The sequence below is a fragment of the Oncorhynchus clarkii genome, chromosome 5 (genome assembly GCF_045791955.1).
Source record: "Oncorhynchus clarkii lewisi isolate Uvic-CL-2024 chromosome 5, UVic_Ocla_1.0, whole genome shotgun sequence".
NCBI classification, from domain to species: Eukaryota; Metazoa; Chordata; class Actinopteri; order Salmoniformes; family Salmonidae; genus Oncorhynchus; species Oncorhynchus clarkii.
Genome location: NC_092151.1, coordinates 58,835,822 through 58,852,995, shown reverse-complemented (window position 1 = coordinate 58,852,995; position 17,174 = coordinate 58,835,822). Strand labels below are relative to the sequence as shown.

At 43.0% G+C, this 17,174-nt stretch overlaps 1 protein-coding gene across 2 annotated transcripts in view; it reads left to right on the top strand.

Moving 5' to 3' along the window:
- The window catches only part of LOC139409099 (ceramide synthase 1-like), a 49,290-nt gene extending 32,290 nt beyond the window's left edge, over positions 1-17,000 (top strand). Inside the window, exons 1-7 of one of the 2 annotated variants that reach the window (XM_071153797.1) lie at positions 1,471-1,526; positions 1,946-2,105; positions 5,558-5,738; positions 6,177-6,338; positions 9,633-9,780; positions 11,672-11,838; positions 13,127-17,000. In XM_071153797.1, coding sequence (XP_071009898.1) covers positions 1,991-2,105; positions 5,558-5,738; positions 6,177-6,338; positions 9,633-9,780; positions 11,672-11,838; positions 13,127-13,169 — 816 coding nt within the window. In that variant the 5' untranslated portion in view covers positions 1,471-1,526; positions 1,946-1,990 and the 3' untranslated portion in view covers positions 13,170-17,000. Of the gene's footprint in view, positions 1-1,470; positions 1,527-1,945; positions 2,106-5,557; positions 5,739-6,176; positions 6,339-9,632; positions 9,781-11,671; positions 11,839-13,126 lie in introns of those variants that run through there. The other variant, XM_071153796.1, reaches the window with a different exon arrangement.
- Positions 17,001-17,174: the final 174 nt, after the last annotated feature.

Genomic DNA, 17,174 nt, shown 5'->3' with positions numbered 1-17,174 from the left:
TGAAACAGGAAAGGGCCTTTCCCGAACTGTTGCCTCAACAATGGCAACAGTTCGGGAAAGATTTCTAATGAAATCCAGAAAGAACAAAATCCTGTCCTCAGACATTTACAGTGTATGTAGTCTTCATCATCATCATCATCCTCCTTCATCAATTTTGGATTTATTTATTTTTTCCTTTTTCTGTGTATTTCGTTCAGAATATAACATTGTATGCTGTTGGGTTAAGATTTCCCTTCACTGGAATTAAGGGGCCTTGCCCAAACCATGAACAACAGCCCCAGATCATTATTCCTCCTCCACCAAACTTTACAGTGGACACTATGCATTCGGGCAGGTAGCGTTTTCCTGGCATACGCCAAACCCAGATTCGTCCGTCGGACTGCCAGATGGTTAAGCGTGATTTATGACTGAAAAGAACGTGTTTCCACTGCTCCAGAGTCCAATGGCAGTGAGCATAACACCATTCTGGCCGACGCTTGTGTGGCCTACCACTTTGCGGCCGAGCCGTTGTTGCTCCTTGACATTTCCACTTCACAATAACAGCACTTACAATTGACTGGGGCAGTTCTAGCAGGGCAGAAATTTGACGAACTGACTAGTTGGAAAGGTGGCATCCTCTGACGGTGCCATGTTGAATGTCACTGAGCTCTTCAGTAAGGCCATTCTACAGCCAATATTTGTCTATGGAGATTGCATGGCTGTGTGCTCGATTTTATACAGCTGTCAGCAATGGGTGTGGCTGAAATAGCCGAATCCACTTGTTTGAAGGGGTGTCCACATACTTTTCTATATATAGTGTATGTGGGGTGGCAGGGTAGCCTAGTGGTTAGAGCGTTGGACTAGTAACCGGAAGGTTGCAAGTTCAAACCCCTGAGCTGACAAGGTCGTTCTGCCCCTGAACCCACTGTTCCTAGGCTGTCATTGAAAATAAGAATTTGTTCTTAACTGACTTGCCTAGTTAAATAAATGTTGAGGGATGTGGAGGTCTGAGGCACACAGGGGATATCCTGCTGTCTGCGGCATACATGACTCACTAAACACATGCTGCGCAGACCTATCAGGGGCGAGGATATAGGTCACGTGACGCAGTGTGTCGCTCTGACAGCGTGATCGGTCTTCCTCTTTCGTTCTTGCTCGCTCTGTCTCTCTTTCTTTCTCTTTCCAGCTTGTCACTGTCCCTGCACATCGGTTAAAGAGGGAATGGAGAAAGATAGAAAGAGAACTAGCCCTCCTTGCTGCACTAAGCACACTGGCACACTGGCACGATGGAGGACTGTTCCTGGGCCTGCTGCTAACTAGTGACAAGTGATTGAGATGTATCAGCAAATGGACCCCTTTCACTTGTTTATCTCTGGTTACACTGGAGCCGGAGGTGTGCTCGGCATGGGCCGGCTGGTCGCCTAGAGAGGCACAGCTCCTCTGTCATGGGGAAAGATAAGGAGCGGGGGTTTGGTTTCTCATCTGGCACGACGGCCAACGGATCGTCTTTGAGCCCAGCAGCTAGGGTTCCTCTGGCCCTGTGGAAGGTCTGGTTTATCAGTAGGAAGGGGGGAGAGAGGGGTTACTGTTAAGCTACGGCGTGGCTCTCTGGGAATGGGCCCCTTCTCTGTCGAAGAGGTTATCAGTTCACAGACAAGACCGACACACACAAACACACATCACTTCAGGAAGTATCTCGCTGACTTCCTGTATTTTCTGTTGGTTTAACAGACATTAAATAGACATGGGGTGATTTGCACAAGAAGACACGTTTCTGCTAAACAATGTGTTTGCACCCACCATGTGATTCACGGCTGCAAAACAGCCCCATTGACTTTATCAATGTGTCCACATAATGCATAACGCCAATACATACATAACATTCCATTGAGTGTGATCTGAAAGCGGAGTGTCCCCACTCACACATTTGAACAATGGCCAAGTGTCCTGTGATTGTGTGTTGCAGCCGTTTGCACAACGGTGTTGTCTCCAGCCCAAAGATACTGCCAAGATGCCAGAGAGCGCGTGGAAGCTGGTCTTCTACACCATGTCCTGGTCCTACAGCACCTACCTGCTCTTCTTCACCAACTACACCTTCTTCCACGACCCGCCCTCCGCATTCTATGGTAAGACGTAGTACATGAAACCAGGTTAATAAAAAAGAAAGCTGTGCACCAGATGTATTGGTAGGTCGACCTAAAATAGTCAGTCTCTTTTTCTACCAACGACTACAGTTAAAGCAACGACAACACAAGCAGAGGTCTGCTTGCTTCAAAGTGACCTTTTAACCTGCTCTGTATCTTACTAATAACTGCCGGTATTCAGCTATAATAACCTCAAAACAAAAGCATCTGTAAGTATTTAAGAAGAGAAGGTCTGCACTCTTCCAAGTTACTTCTCTTCTTCCACTAATAACTCCAGTTAATTAACGATAGCAAACTCAAGAACTAATGCTTAAGGAACTGTAACCAAAAGCATTGCAACCTTCAAAGCATTGTCCTATAGAACCCTCCCGATGCTTCTTTTACAATTATTCAAATAGAAGCCACATTTGTGTTTTATATTTGCATTTTGTGTCTGAACTGACCATATGGCGTGTCTCTACTCTCTAACCATTGCCCTGAACAATCCGCCTTCATTCTTTTATCTATCATTTATGGCACTCCTTCCTTCCGATTCCATCAGACTTTCAGGTGTCAGTCGGTGCTTGGGTTCGTTTCTATCTCCCTTTCCTCGATTGAGGCAATCCGTTGTTCTTTTAAAGGCCTTCCACTTTTCTAATAGCTGTCACGCACATTGAGAGTAGTCATTCAACCTGCTCAGGCTAATGTGGCTCTGCTTTTAGTTCTCCGGGAGAGCGAGACTTTAGCTCTTGTAGAAAGAGAGAGAGGGGAAGGGGGAAAGAGAGAGGCTCCTATTCCTGGAGCACTCTAATATCTCTTGCCACCATGTTTTCAATGTTTAATGATGGAACTTCCGATCAATAAACATTACGGCCTGTAACCTCATCTCATGGAGTCAAAAGATGCCCCAATCTTTCCGAGAAAAAGTTTCCGTTTACAATACCCTTAAGGCCTTCAGGGAGCGATGATGATGATGGCCCCTGGTCCTCACATGCCTGGAAAACCTGACACCCTTGCAGCTCCCACCTCAGGTGGGAAGTCACCTAGTATAACTCTGGAAGTCACCTAGTATAACTCTGGAAGTCACCTAGTATAACTCTGGAAGTCACCTAGTATAACCAAACAGAACAGCTGCCCCCTTCAGAACCAAAAACAAACACTTCTTGTAAACTTCTACTAGTTAGACTGTATATACAGCACCAGTCAAAAGTTTGGACTCACGCTCTCGTTCAAGGGGTTTTCTTTATCTTTACTATTGTCTACATTGTAGAATAATAGTGAATACATCAAAACTATGAAATGACACATATGGAATCATGTAGTAACCAAAAAAAGTGTTAAACAAATCAAAATACATTTTATATTTGTGATTCTTCAAAGTAGCCACCCTTTGCCTTTTTGTACAGTCCTGGCATTCTCTCAACCAGCTTCACCTGGAATGATTTTCCAACTGTCTTGAAGGAGTTCCCACATATGCTGAGCACTTGTTGGCTGCTTGTCCTTCACGCTACGATCCAACTCATCCCAAACTACAGTGGGGCAAAAAAGTATTTAGTCAGCCACCAATTGTGCAAGTTCTCCCACTTCCTGGTGTCCTTTGACAGCTCTTTGGTCTTGGCCATAGTGGAGTTTGGAGTGTGACTGTTTGAGGTTGTGGACAGGTGTCTTTTATTCTGATAACAAGTTCAAACAGGTGCCATTAATACGAGTGCAGGACAGAGGAGCCTCTTAAAGAAGAAGTTACAGCTCTGTGAGAGCCAGAAATCTAGCTTGTTTGTAGGTGACCAAATACTTATTTTCCACCATAATTTGCAAATAAATTCATTAAAAATCCAACAATGTGATTTTCTGGATTTTTTTCTTCTCATTTTGTCTGTCATAGTTGAAGTATACCTATGATGAAAATTACAGGCCTCTCTCATCTTTTTAAGTGGGAGAACTTGCACAATTGGTAGCTGACTAAATACTTTTTTGCCCCACTGTATCTCAATTGGGTTGAGGTTGGGTGATTGTGGAGGCCAGGTCAACTGATGCAACACTCCATCACTCTCCTTCTAGGTCAAATAGCCCTTACACATCCTGGAGGTGTGTTGGGTCATTGTCCTGTTGAAAAACAAATGACAGTCTCATTAAGCACAAACCAGAAGGGATGGTGTATCGCTGCAGAATGCTGTGGTAGCCATGCTGGTTAAGTGTGCCTTGAATTCTAAATAAATCACAGTGTCACCAGCAAAGCACCCCCACACCATCACACTTCCTCCTCCATGCTTCACGGTGGGAACCACACATGCGGAGATCATCCGTTCACCTACTCTGCACAGTTGGAACCAAAAATCTCAAATTTGGACTCATCAGACCAAAGTACAGACTTCCATCGGTCTAATGTCCATTGCTTGTGTTTCTTGGCCCAAGCAAGTCTCTTGTTCTTATTAGTGTCCTTTAGTAGTGGTTTCTTTTCAGCAATTCAACCACGAAGGCCTGATTTACAGTCTCCTCTGAATAGTTGATGTTGAGATGTGTCTGTTACTTGAACTCTGTGAAGCATTTATTTGGGCTACAATCTGAGGCTGGTAACTCTAATGAACTTATCCTCTGCAGCAGAGGTAACTCTGGGTCTTCCTTTCCTGTGGCGGTCCTCACGAGAGCCAGTTTCACCATAGCGCTTAATGTTTTTTGCGACCGCACTTGAAGAAACTTTCAAAGTTCTTGACATTTTCCGGATTGACTGACCTTCATATCTTAAGGTAATGATGGACTGTCGTTTCTCTTTACTTATTTGAGCTGTTCTTGCCATAATATGGACTTGGTATTTTACCAAATAGGGCTATCATCTGTATACCACCCCTACCTTGTAAAAAAAATGAAGCTGGTTGAGAGAATGCCAAGAGTATGCAAAGCTGTCATCAAGGCAAAGAAAGCGTAGCTAGTTCTCAAAGAATCTCAAATATAAGATATATTTTGATTTGTTTAACACTTTTTTGGTTACTACATGATTCCACAGTTGTTATTTCATAGTTTTGAAGTCTTCACTATTCTTCTACAATGTAGAAAATGGTAAAAAATTACGAAAAATCCTTGAATGAGTAGGTGTGTCCAAACGTTTGATTCTATGATTGTGTGTGTGTGTGTGTGTGTGTGTGTGTGTGTGTGTGTGTGTGTGTGTGTGTGTGTGTGTGTGTGTGTGTGTGTGTGTGTCGATGGGTGGGTGGGTGCATATGTATGTGTACATGTTTGCCAGTGTGCTAATTGTGTTTGTCTGTGCCAGCATGCATGTTTGTGTGTGAGCGAGCATGTTTTTGTCTGTGCCAGTGTGCATATTCATGTCAGAGTGTGTGTGTCAACATGCACATGTTGGTGCTTATACAGTATGTGTGTGTTGGTTCCTATGTAGTTCCTCCAGGCCTCTCCTCTAACCATCAGTGTCTCTCGCTCTCTATGTCTTCTCCCCCTTCCAGACTGGAAGAGTGGCATGACGGTGCCCACGGACATCGCCATCGCCTACCTAATCCAGGGCAGTTTCTACGGACACTCCATCTATGCCACGGTCTACATGGATGACTGGAGGAAGGATTCTACCGTCATGGTGGTGCACCACGTTGTCACTCTGGCCCTCATCACCTTCTCCTACGCTTTCAGGTAGCTAACCACACCCTGCCTGGTAGCCCCAAGTTTGGGAAACGCTGCCGTCATGTCATGCTGTGTAATCTTACTGCCTGTCATATAAAATGTATTGATTACTGGCTAAATTTCCACGTAGCAATAGTTGTAAATGATAGATGTAGGTCAAGGTTTATTTTTATGTTATGTCAATTTGTGGAATTGGAACAGTGATTTGTCATAGTGTAAAAAGGCTCTAGGTTATTTGATGTTGGAAACATGTTTTCCGTGTTATTTGATGACCGTTAGACTGTTCCTCTGTTTCAAACTGTATTTGTTTTAAAGTCAGTCGGTGTCATTGACTAAGTCTCACCCCCTGGCTGTCACATTGTATCGTCTAGCTATCCGTACAGCTGTGTTCCTGGCTGATATTGTTTGTGTACTGACACTGTGCTCCCCACTGCTCTCTCCTTTCAGATTCCACAACATTGGGTTACTGGTGCTGTTCCTCCACGACATCAATGACATCCAGCTGGAGTTCACCAAGCTCAACGTCTACTTCAAGACCCGGGGAGGGGACTACTACCTCATCCACGACATCTTGTCCAACATGGGCTCTGTCAGCTTCAGCATCACCTGGTGAGGAGAGAGAAGACACACTCAGACAAGCACACACGCATGCATGAAAAAATACTACAGTTTACCATAGAATACAACAGTACTTAGTATAGAATTCTATAGTAAACTGGAGTATACTGTAGAATACTATACTACGCACGGTAGTATCCCTGGATCATGTGTATTACTTGTAGTATACTGTAGTAAATTCTACAGAATTATCTGGGGGAAAAAAATACTACAGTAATTTCCTCAAAAACACTACAGTCTGCAAAAGCACAACCCTTTTTTAACTATAGTAAATAATACAGTATTTCATTTTCATATACCCTGCCCATTCCCCTCCCCCATATTGCAATTTGTGCCACAGTATATACAGTACTACAGATTTATTTTACTACAGTATTAATACTATAAAGTTCACTTTAAATTGTACTGTATACTACAGTAAATACTAGAGTAAATACAGTCTGCAAAACACTACAGTGAATACTATAGTATTTACGGTGCATTCGGGAAGTATTCAGATCCCCTTGACTTTTTCCACATTTTGTTACATTACAACCGTATTCTAAAATGGATTAAATTAATGTTTTTCCTCATCAATCTACACACAATACCACATAATGACAATGTGAACACAGGTTTGTAGAAATGTTTGCAAATTTATACAAATGTTAAACAGAAATACCTTATTTACATAAGTATTTAGACCCTTTGCTATGAGACTTGAAATTGAGCTCAAGTGCATCCTGTTTCCATTGATCATCCTTAATATGTTTCTACAACTTGATTGGAGTCAATTCAAATGATTGGACATGATTTGGAAAGGCACGCACTATATAAGGTCCCACAGTTGACAGTGCATGTCAGAGCAAAAAACAAGCCATGAGTTCGAAGGATTGTCCATAGAGAGCTGTGAGACAGGATTGTGTTGAGGCACAGATCTGGGGAAGAGTACCAAAACATTTCTGCCTCGTTGAAGTTCCCCAAGAACACAGTGGCCTCCATCATTCTTAAATGGAAGAAGTTTGGAACCACCAAAACTCTTCCTAGAGCTGGTCCAGAGCAATCAGAGGAGAAGGGCCTTTGTCATGGAGGTGATCAAGAACCCGATAGAGCTCCAGAGTTCCTCTGTGGAGATGGGAGAACCTTCCAGAAGGACAACCATCTCTGCAGCACTCCACCAATCAGGCCTTTATAGTAGAGTGGCCAGACAGAAGCCACTCCTCAGTAAAAGGCACGACAGCCCATTTGGAGTTTGCCAAAAGGCACCTAAAGACTCTTGGACCATGATAAACAAGATTTTATTGTCTAATGAAACCAAGACTGAACTCTTTGGCCTGAATGCCAAGCGTCATGTCTTGTGAACACCTGGCACCATCCCTACAGTGAAGCATGGTGGTAGGATCATACAGTGAAGCGTGGTGGCAGGATCATACAGTGAAGCGTGGTGGCAGGATCATACAGTGAAGCGTGGTGGCAGGATCCTACAGTGAAGCGTGGTTGCAGGATCCTACAGTGAAGCGTGGTGGCAGGATCCTACAGTGAATCGTGGTGGCAGGATCCTACAGTGAAGCGTGGTGGCAGGATCCTACAGTGAAGCGTGGTGGCAGGATCATACAGTGAAGCGTGGTGGCAGGATCATACAGTAACGCGTGGTGGCAGGATCATACAGTGAAGCGTGGTGGCAGGATCATACAGTGAAGCGTGGTGGTAGGATCATACAGTGAAGCGTGGTGGTAGGATCATACAGTGAAGCGTGGTGACAGGATCATACAGTGAAGCGTGGTGGTAGGATCATACAGTGAAGCGTGGTGGTAGGATCATACAGTGAAGCGTGGTGGCAGGATCATACAGTGAAGCGTGGTGGCAGGATCATACAGTGAAGGGTGGTGGCAGGATCATACAGTGAAGCGTGGTGGCAGGATCATACAGTGAAGTGTGGTGGTAGGATCATACAGTGAAGCGTGGTGGCAGGATCATACAGTGAAGCGTGGTGGTAGGATCATACAGTGAAGCGTGGTGGCAGGATCATACAGTGAAGCGTGGTGGCAGGATCATACAGTGAAGCGTGGTGGTAGGATCATACAGTGAAGCGTGGTGGCAGGATCATACAGTGAAGCGTGGTGGCAGGATCATACAGTGAAGTGTGGTGGCAGGATCATACTGTGGGGATGTTTTTCAGCGGCAGGGACTGGGAGACTAATCATGGTCTAACTGGTAGAAGTTTGTTTCTCTTTGCTTTTTTGAGCTGTTCGTGCCATAATATGCTGAATATCCATGATTACGTTAGACTGTAATAACAGCACCAGTCAAAAGTTTGGACACCTTCTCATTCAAGGGCTTTTCTTTATTTGTACTATTTTCTACGTTGTAGAATAGTAGTGAAGACATCAAAACTATGAAATCACACATATGGAATTATGTACAGTAGTATCCAAAAAAAGTGTTAAACAAATCAAAATATATTTTATATTTGTGATTTGATTTGATCGAGGGAAAGATGAAGGGAGCAAAGTACAGAGAAAATCCTTGAGGAAAACCTGCTCCAGAGCGCTCAGACTGGGGAAAAGGTTCACCTTCCAACAGGACAATGACCTTAAGCACACAGCCAAGACAACGCAGGAGTGGCTTCGGGACAAGTCTCTGAATGTCCTTGAGTGGGCCAGCCAGAGCCCGGACTTGAACCCGATCTAACATCTCTGGAGAGACCTGAAAATAGCTGTGCAGCGACGCTTCCCATCCAACCTGACAGAGCTTGAGAGGATCCGCAGAGAAGAATGGGAGAAACTCCCCAAATACAGGTGTGCCAAGTTTGTAGCGTCGTACCCAAGAAGACTCAAGGCTGTAATCGCTGCCAAAGGTGCTTCAACAAAGGGTCTGAATACTTATGTAAATGTGGTCTGAATACTTATGTAAATGTGATATTTCAGTATTATTATTTTTTTAATACATAAAAAGAAAATCTTTACCTGTTTTTGCTTTGTCGTTATGGGGTATTGTGTGTAGATTGATGACGGGGGGATAAAACAATTGAATCAATTTTAGAATAAGGCTGTCACAAAATGTGGAAAAGGTCTAGGGGTCTGAATACTTTCCGAATGCACTGTATACCATAGTAAACTATAGTATTTTTTTTATGTGGGACACACACACACACACACACACACACACACACACACACACACACACACACACACACACACACCTGTCCTGAGAGGTCACAAGGGTGTTTGAAGCCCTGGACAATGCTTGTCTTTGTCCCCTAAAGCATCAGAGTAATACAGTTCCTCTGTGTCCCCCTCTGTGCAGGTTTTGGTTCCGTCTCTACTGGTTCCCTCTGAAGGTTCTGTACGCCACCTGTGTGTCCAGCCTCCAGTCCGTCCCAAACATACCCTTCTATTTCTTCTTCAACAGCCTCCTCTTGACACTCCTCTGCATGAATATCTACTGGTTTTTGGCAAGTATTGGACCTCCGTCTGCAGCAGGTCACAGGTCACACACTGTACTGAAGCTCATTTATCAGATGCTTGGTTAAACAAGCCTAATCTAAATCAGAGAGGGTGTTCACTCACAGATCTACAGTGAGGGAAAAAAGTATTTGATCCCCTGCTGATTTTTCACGTTTGCCCACTGACAAAGAAATGATCAGTCTATAATTTTAATGGTAGGTTTATTTGAACAGTGAGAGACAGAATAACAACAACAAAATCCAGAAAAACGCATGTCAAAAATGTTATAAATTTGATTTTTATTTTAATGAGGGAAATAAGTATTTGACCCCCTCTCAATCAGAAAGATTTCTGGCTCCCAGGTGTCTTTTATACAGGTAACGAGCTGAGATTAGGAGCACACTCTTAAAGGGAGTGCTCCTAATCTAAGTTTGTTACCTGTATAAAAGACACCTGTCCACAGAAGCAATCAATCAATCAGATTCCAAACTCTCCACCATGGCCAAGACCAAAGAGCTCTCCAAGGATATCAGGGACAAGATTGTAGACCTACACAAGGCTGGAATGGGCTACAAGACCATCGCCAAGCAGCTTGGTGAGAAGGTGACAACAGTTGGTGCGATTATTCGCAAATGGAAGAAACACAAAAGAACTGTCAATCTCCCTCGGCCTGGGGCTCCATGCAAGATCTCACCTTGTGGAGTTGCAATGATCATGAGAACGGTGAGGAATCAGCCCAGAACTACACGGGAGGATCTTGTCAATGACCTCAAGGCAGCTGGGACCATAGTCACCAAGAAAACAATTGGTAACACACTACGCCGTGAAGGACTGAAATCCTGCAGCGCCCGCAAGGTCCCCCTGCTCAAGAAAGCACATAAACATGCCCGTCTGAAGTTTGCCAATGAACATCTGAATGATTCAGAGGACAACTGGGTGAAAGTGGTCAGATGAGACCAAAATGAAGCTTTTGGCATCAACTCAACTCGCCGTGTTTGGAGGAGAAGTAATGCTGCCTATGGCCCCAAGAACACCATCCCCACCGTCAAACATGGAGGTGGAAACATTATTCTTTGGGGGTGTTTTTCTGCTAAGAGGACAGGACAACTTCACCGCATCAAAGGGACGATGGACGGGGCCATATACCGTCAAATCTTGGGTGAGAACCTCCTTCCCTCAGCCAGGGCATTGAAAATGGGTCGTGGATGGGTATTCCAGCATGACAATGACCCAAAACACACGGCCAAGGCAACAAAAGAGTGGCTCAAGAAGAAGCACATTAAGGTCCTGGAGTGGCCTAGCCAGTCTCCAGACCTTAATCCCATAGAAAATCTGTGGAGGGAGCTTCGAGTTGCCAAACGTCAGCCTCGAAACCTTAATGACTTGGAGAAGATCTGCAAAGAGGAGTGGAACAAAATCCCTCCTGAGATGTGTGCAAACCTGGTGGCCAACTTCAAGAAACGTCTGACCTCTGTGATTGCCAACAAGGGTTTTGCCACCAAGTACTAAGTCATGTTTTGCAGAGGGGTCAAATACTTATTTCCCTCATTAAAATACATATCAATTTCTAACATTTTTGACATGCGTTTTTCTGGATTTTTTTGTTGATATTCTGTCTCTCACTGTTCAAATAAACCTACCATTAAAATTATAGACTGATCATTTCTTTGTCAGTGAGCAAACGTACAAAATCAGCAGGGGATCAAATACTTTTTTCCCTCACTGTATGTTCCCAAGATGTGAATGGCATGACAGTTCTATGACCATTGCCTGTTCTTCTTTGTTCCTATTAGACTCTGTCAGGGGTTGATACAAGCATTAGAACAAAACTGTACTATGTGACATCAGACATCTCTCCCTTCTTTAACCCCTGACCCCCCCCCCTCTCTCTGCCCACAGTTCATAGTGGCGTTTGTAGCGAAGGTCCTGACGGGGCAGATGAAGGATGTGAAAGACCTGAGGGAGTACGAGGGTGAGGAGGGAGCTCAGAGGGCTGCAGCCCTGCTCGCGTTCCAGCAGCGGCTGCAGAGTGAAGATGCAGGACATCTCAACAACTCTGCTGAAGGGTGAGGAAACACAAAGTTACACACACAACTTTACCATGTTGCATTCAACCGGTGTATATGAATCACCAGATTGTGTGTATTATAGTATACATTACCATGAATGTTTTACTGTACTGAAGTAATGTCACGATCATACACTATACAGAAACATAATCTCCAGAGGAGATGATCATTTCAAAAACATCCAGAGAGGTCAGGCAAACATTAAGAGAGAATGGCCCCTTGGCCTCAGATGACTCAGTAAATGAAATGACAATTCATTGAACCCCATGTGTGTCCATAGCCGTCCTGAACCACAATGCCTAATCCCTACTGATTTACCAAAGCAAACCACACCAAGCCAAAAATCCTCTGCTGAGCCAGCCCTCACAACAACCGCTTAATCCCACTCTTCACTACAGCCCGGTCCAACCAAACAAACAGTTTAATCTCTTCCCCTCGCCCTGGTCCCTTCGTATATGGATTCTGTACCATATAAGGGCAAGAGGCTAGGCTAGGGGAAGGAAGTACGGGTTGTTGGACTAGCTCAACCTGTATACTTAGAAAAAGGGTTCCAAAGGGTTTTACCTGGAACCATAAATTGTTCTTCAAAGGGTTCTCCTATGCGGACAGCCGAAGAACCCTTTTCGAGCGGAGACAACCATTCATCACACTGTAAACCTCATTCCTAAAACAAACCCTTTCCAAGCAACCCCTACGCCCTTCAGTGCATGCAGATCTGAAATAGCCAGCTACAGTATGTGTGATCAATATGGCAGACTACAGTCGGGAAAAAAAACGTCTGCTTTTGTAATGAACGAGCCCCATGCAAAGATGAACATTGCTGTTCTGGTGCATCCTTGGGTGTAGCGGTCCTCTTTCTTCTTCTTGGGATTCTACTTAACATTCTTATTGCCATCCACCACACCGATGTTAAATCTTATATCACACCATGCTCCAGTGAGCTCTCCCCTTGAGGAAGTGCCTCTGCTATGACGTGACACACGTGGATCTGTTCCCAGTCCTCTTGTAACCCCAGTAACCTGTGCTCTGTCAGACCGCCCAGTATGACGTCAGAGCTGCAGCGAGTAGCCTTGTCTTTTGTAACACACAGATAGACAGGATCAAAGCGCTGTACTTATTGAGGTGTGATTACGCGTTTACAGCCTGACCCACCCCTTATCTGGCGCCCTTGAACACCGGTGATATCCTTTTGGTTTTACCATGCGTATAAATAGCGGATCACCTTTCCGCTGGCTGACAGTTGGTCCTTTTTTTTCTTCTTCTCTCCTCTCCTTTCTTCTCACAGGAAACACGTGCAGAACGGGATCACCAAGGAGAAGCATCTGTAGAGGCCTCTCTAGTTCCACTTTCTGGCACGACCTAGATTGTTTCAGACTTAGCTCTAAGTGACTCTCGGGGTCTCGCGAAAAGGATGAAAAAACAATTGATCATTTATTTTTATTTTTTTCATCGTGTTCTATAGATTTTTTTATTTGATTATATCGCTGTGAATGTTATTTAAGGTGACATTTGTCTTATATTAACATTTACGTTTGAAGAAAAAAAAAATGTGAGTTTCGGGAATGTTCTCTCATGTAGCCTACCAGGACGTTTAAAATTAGTGTCATCTCTAACGAACACTCACCAGACAAGGTTAAGCTAGTGATGTTTAGGTATCTAGTCTAGACCTATACAAACTAGATAACGTGCACATGTTAGAGGACTAAAGCGCTCACACAGTAACCATGTCAAAGGTCATCTCTAGTATAGAGAGACCTGTCTTTTTAAAGAGCATTCCTCTTAAAAGCGTAGTGGCTAATTTAGTTTTTACCTCCTCTTATCCCAGGAGTGAAGGCTAAAATACTAAAGGGAAGTATTACATCTTGTCACTACCACGGGTGTGAGAGAGTGCATGTAATTGGCTGGCTTTGTTTTACCAACGTGTATTGATTTTCATATCATTGCACAGGTCGATACTGAACACAGCCATTACCACAGCCTGACCTGCATTATTTGAAGAGCCACGTCAGTGTAGTATTGATGTCTTGCAAATGTGAATTACTCGTGTTCAGATTTTTAAAGGAAACGTAAACCTTTCAACTTGTTTTTTTTTTTGTTTTTTTTTGCCGTTGATAAATACGCATAAGAAATATTGCTGTATCAAAAATGTATTGTCACATTTTCTGTTTTTATAGCATCTGTTGTTGCACTGAAATGAAGGCATACAAGCTAATAGCTGGTTAATGACAGCTGATATACACTACCAGTCAAAAGTTTGGACACACTTACACATTCCAGGTTTTTTATTTATTTTTTCTACATTGTAAAATCATAGTGAACACATCAAAACTATGAAATAACAGATGGAATCATGTAGTAACCAAATAAGTGTTCAAAATATTTGAGATTCTTTAAAGTAGCCACCCTTTGCCTTGATGACAGTTTTGCACACTATTGGCAGTCTCTCAAACAGCTTCACGAGGTAGTCACCTGAAATGCATTTCAATTAACAGATGTGCCTTGTTAAAAGTACATTTGTGGAATTTCTTTCCTCCTTAATGCATTTGAGCCATTCAGTGACAAGGTAGGGATGGTATACAGAAGATAGCCCTATTTGGTAAAAGACAAAGTCCACATTATGGCAAGAACAGCTCAAATAAGCAAAGAGAAACAACTGTCCAACATTACTGACATGGTCAGTCAATCTGGAAAATTTCAAAAACTTTGAAAGTTTCTTCAAATGCAGTTTTTAATAAACATTAAGCGCTATGATGAAACTGGCTATCATGAGGACCGCCACAGGAAAGGAAGACCCAGAGTTACCTCTGCTGCAGAGGATAAGTTCATTAGAGTTACCAGCGTCAGAAATTGCAGCTCAAATGAATGCTTCACTGAGTTCAAGTAACAGACACATCTCAACATCAACTGTTCAGAGGAGACCGCATGAATCAGACTTTCATGGTCTAATTGCTGCAAAGAAACCACTACTAAAGGACACCAATAAGAAGAGACTTGACTGGGCCAAGAAACACGAGCAATGGACATTAGCCTGTGCTTTGGTCTGATGCGTCTAAATGTGAGGTTTTTGGTTCCAACCACTGTGTCTTTGTAAGATGCAGAATATGTGAACGGATGATCTCTGCATGTGCGGTTCTCACCATGAAGAATGGAGGAGGAGGTGTGATGGCATGGGGGTGCTTTGCTGGTGACCCGGTCAGTGATTTATTTAGAATTCAAGGCACACTTAACCACCTCATTCTGCAGCGATACGCCATCCCATCTGGTTTGTGCTTAGTGGGATTATCATATTTTTTTCAACAGGACAGTGACCCAACAGACCTCCAGGCTGTGTAAGGGCCATTTGAGCAAGGAGAGTGATGGAGTGCTGCATCAGATGACCTGGCCTCCTCAATCACTTGACCTCAACCCAATTGAGATGGTTTGGGATGAATTGGGCTGCAGACTGAAGGAAAAGCAGCCAACAAGTGCTGAGCATATGTGGGAACTCCTTCAAGACTGTTGGAAAAGCATTCCAGGTGAAGCTGGTTGAGAGAATGCCAAGTGTGCAAAGCTGTCATCAAAGCAAAGGGTGGCTACTTTGAAGAATCTCAAATTTTTTGGTTACTACATTCTATGTGTTATTTCATAGTTTTGATGTATTCTCTATTATTCTACAATGTAGAAAATAGTAAAAATAAAGAAAAACCTTTGAATGAGTAGCTGTGTCCAAACTTTTGACTGGTACTGTAGCTGAAATCGATTGATTGGGTTGAGCATCAACCTTATGATTTCGTTAAAGAAATGGATTTGACTCATCTTAATAACCAATATGTTGGCAGTTCACAGAAAGCAAAGGGCCCTTGTGTAAAAGAAGATAAAAATCGAATCTAAAAAAACATATATGCACATATGATATTCAGGAATGCATGACACTGGAATGGTTTTTGGAATGTGCTACGAAGTCATTTTTTAATAACACAAATGAAGAAAGAACTACATAATCGTATCCTTTATCAATGTGCAGAACTCATCATAAAAAAGTGAAGTCATTCAAGCAGACACCACCACACAGTCCAAAAGGTTTGGTATCCTCTTTGCATTTGAATGTGCTCCTGGTTGTGTGTGCCTGTGTGCTGCGACTCTCCAGGTTTTTCTTTGCTGTGACTTAGAGGGGGTGCTGTCCTTTATGATCAAATTCAAGCTCTTTCGTTATGATGAACAGCATGCTTGTGCTGGAACAGTCCACAGATGTGGGCAGGTAGAAGTGTTCATAGTTGTGGTCTTTCAGTCCCCATCTACCACTAGTGCCAGTGCCCAGGATAACCTAGCTTTTGATTTTACATTCAAACATTGTCATTATTATTCTACTTTTTTTTTTAAAAATTGCTGCTGTTTCTGAGAACACTGTTTTGTAATCCAGTCGTGTCCCTTTTCCTGTGTATGCATCTGTTAATTGTTAGGTACACATGATGAGGTGCCCTGATTTCTCCCATGGTACTGTCCACGAAGACGTGTGCACTTTTCCTCCACCTCGGCCCAGCTCTCTCCCGGTCTGTCCTCTCCACCAGACAAAAAACACCAACAACCTGATTGGCTTTGTGAGGTGAAACTACTCACAACAAATTCACACACAAAAAAAGTTAAGAGTAGCAGTCAGTCATTTTAAGTTTAATTTCGAGGCAGATTTCGCTGTTCTTTTTGACCAGCATTGAATACAAAAGTCCATCCACGGTTCAGGATGAGAATGTGAAAACATTTTGTGGAAGAAGTATTGTTCTATGCATTTCCTTTTGATAGTTTAATGCTTTAAGAATATGCCAAAAATATTTATCTTTATCACCGAGAAGTGTTCTGATGAGAGGCCTGGTTGAGACCTGAGTGGCTAGAGGAGAAAGAGGGAGGTTGTAGTGAATATGAAGGGCTTACACCACACAGGTGTTTCTTACAAATTGCACTTGTCATTTATTTGGTTTATTAGGGGGGAAAAATTCAGGGAGAATTATAATTTGTAAGAAATCTGGGCACTTAAAAGTTTCAATCTGACCACTTTCTAAATACAACCACTTGGGAATGACAGGCACTTACTCTTTTGTAATACATTTTTTAAATAATTACATTCAACCAGTGTTATTGTATCATGTTTTCCCTTTAGATAAAACATGTGAATCAAAAAAAAGAAACCTGCGTCTGACTTATTTCAACAAATTAATTTATTCTTTGTCATTTTCATTGCAAGAATCAAGGTTACCAGGTAAAACAGTCGAGACAAAGGTAAATGTAGGTGTTGGACAAAAAGAGTCTTGAGAGTTCAAGTCAGTGCAGTTTAGCATAGTCTGCTTCAATAAATAAAAATT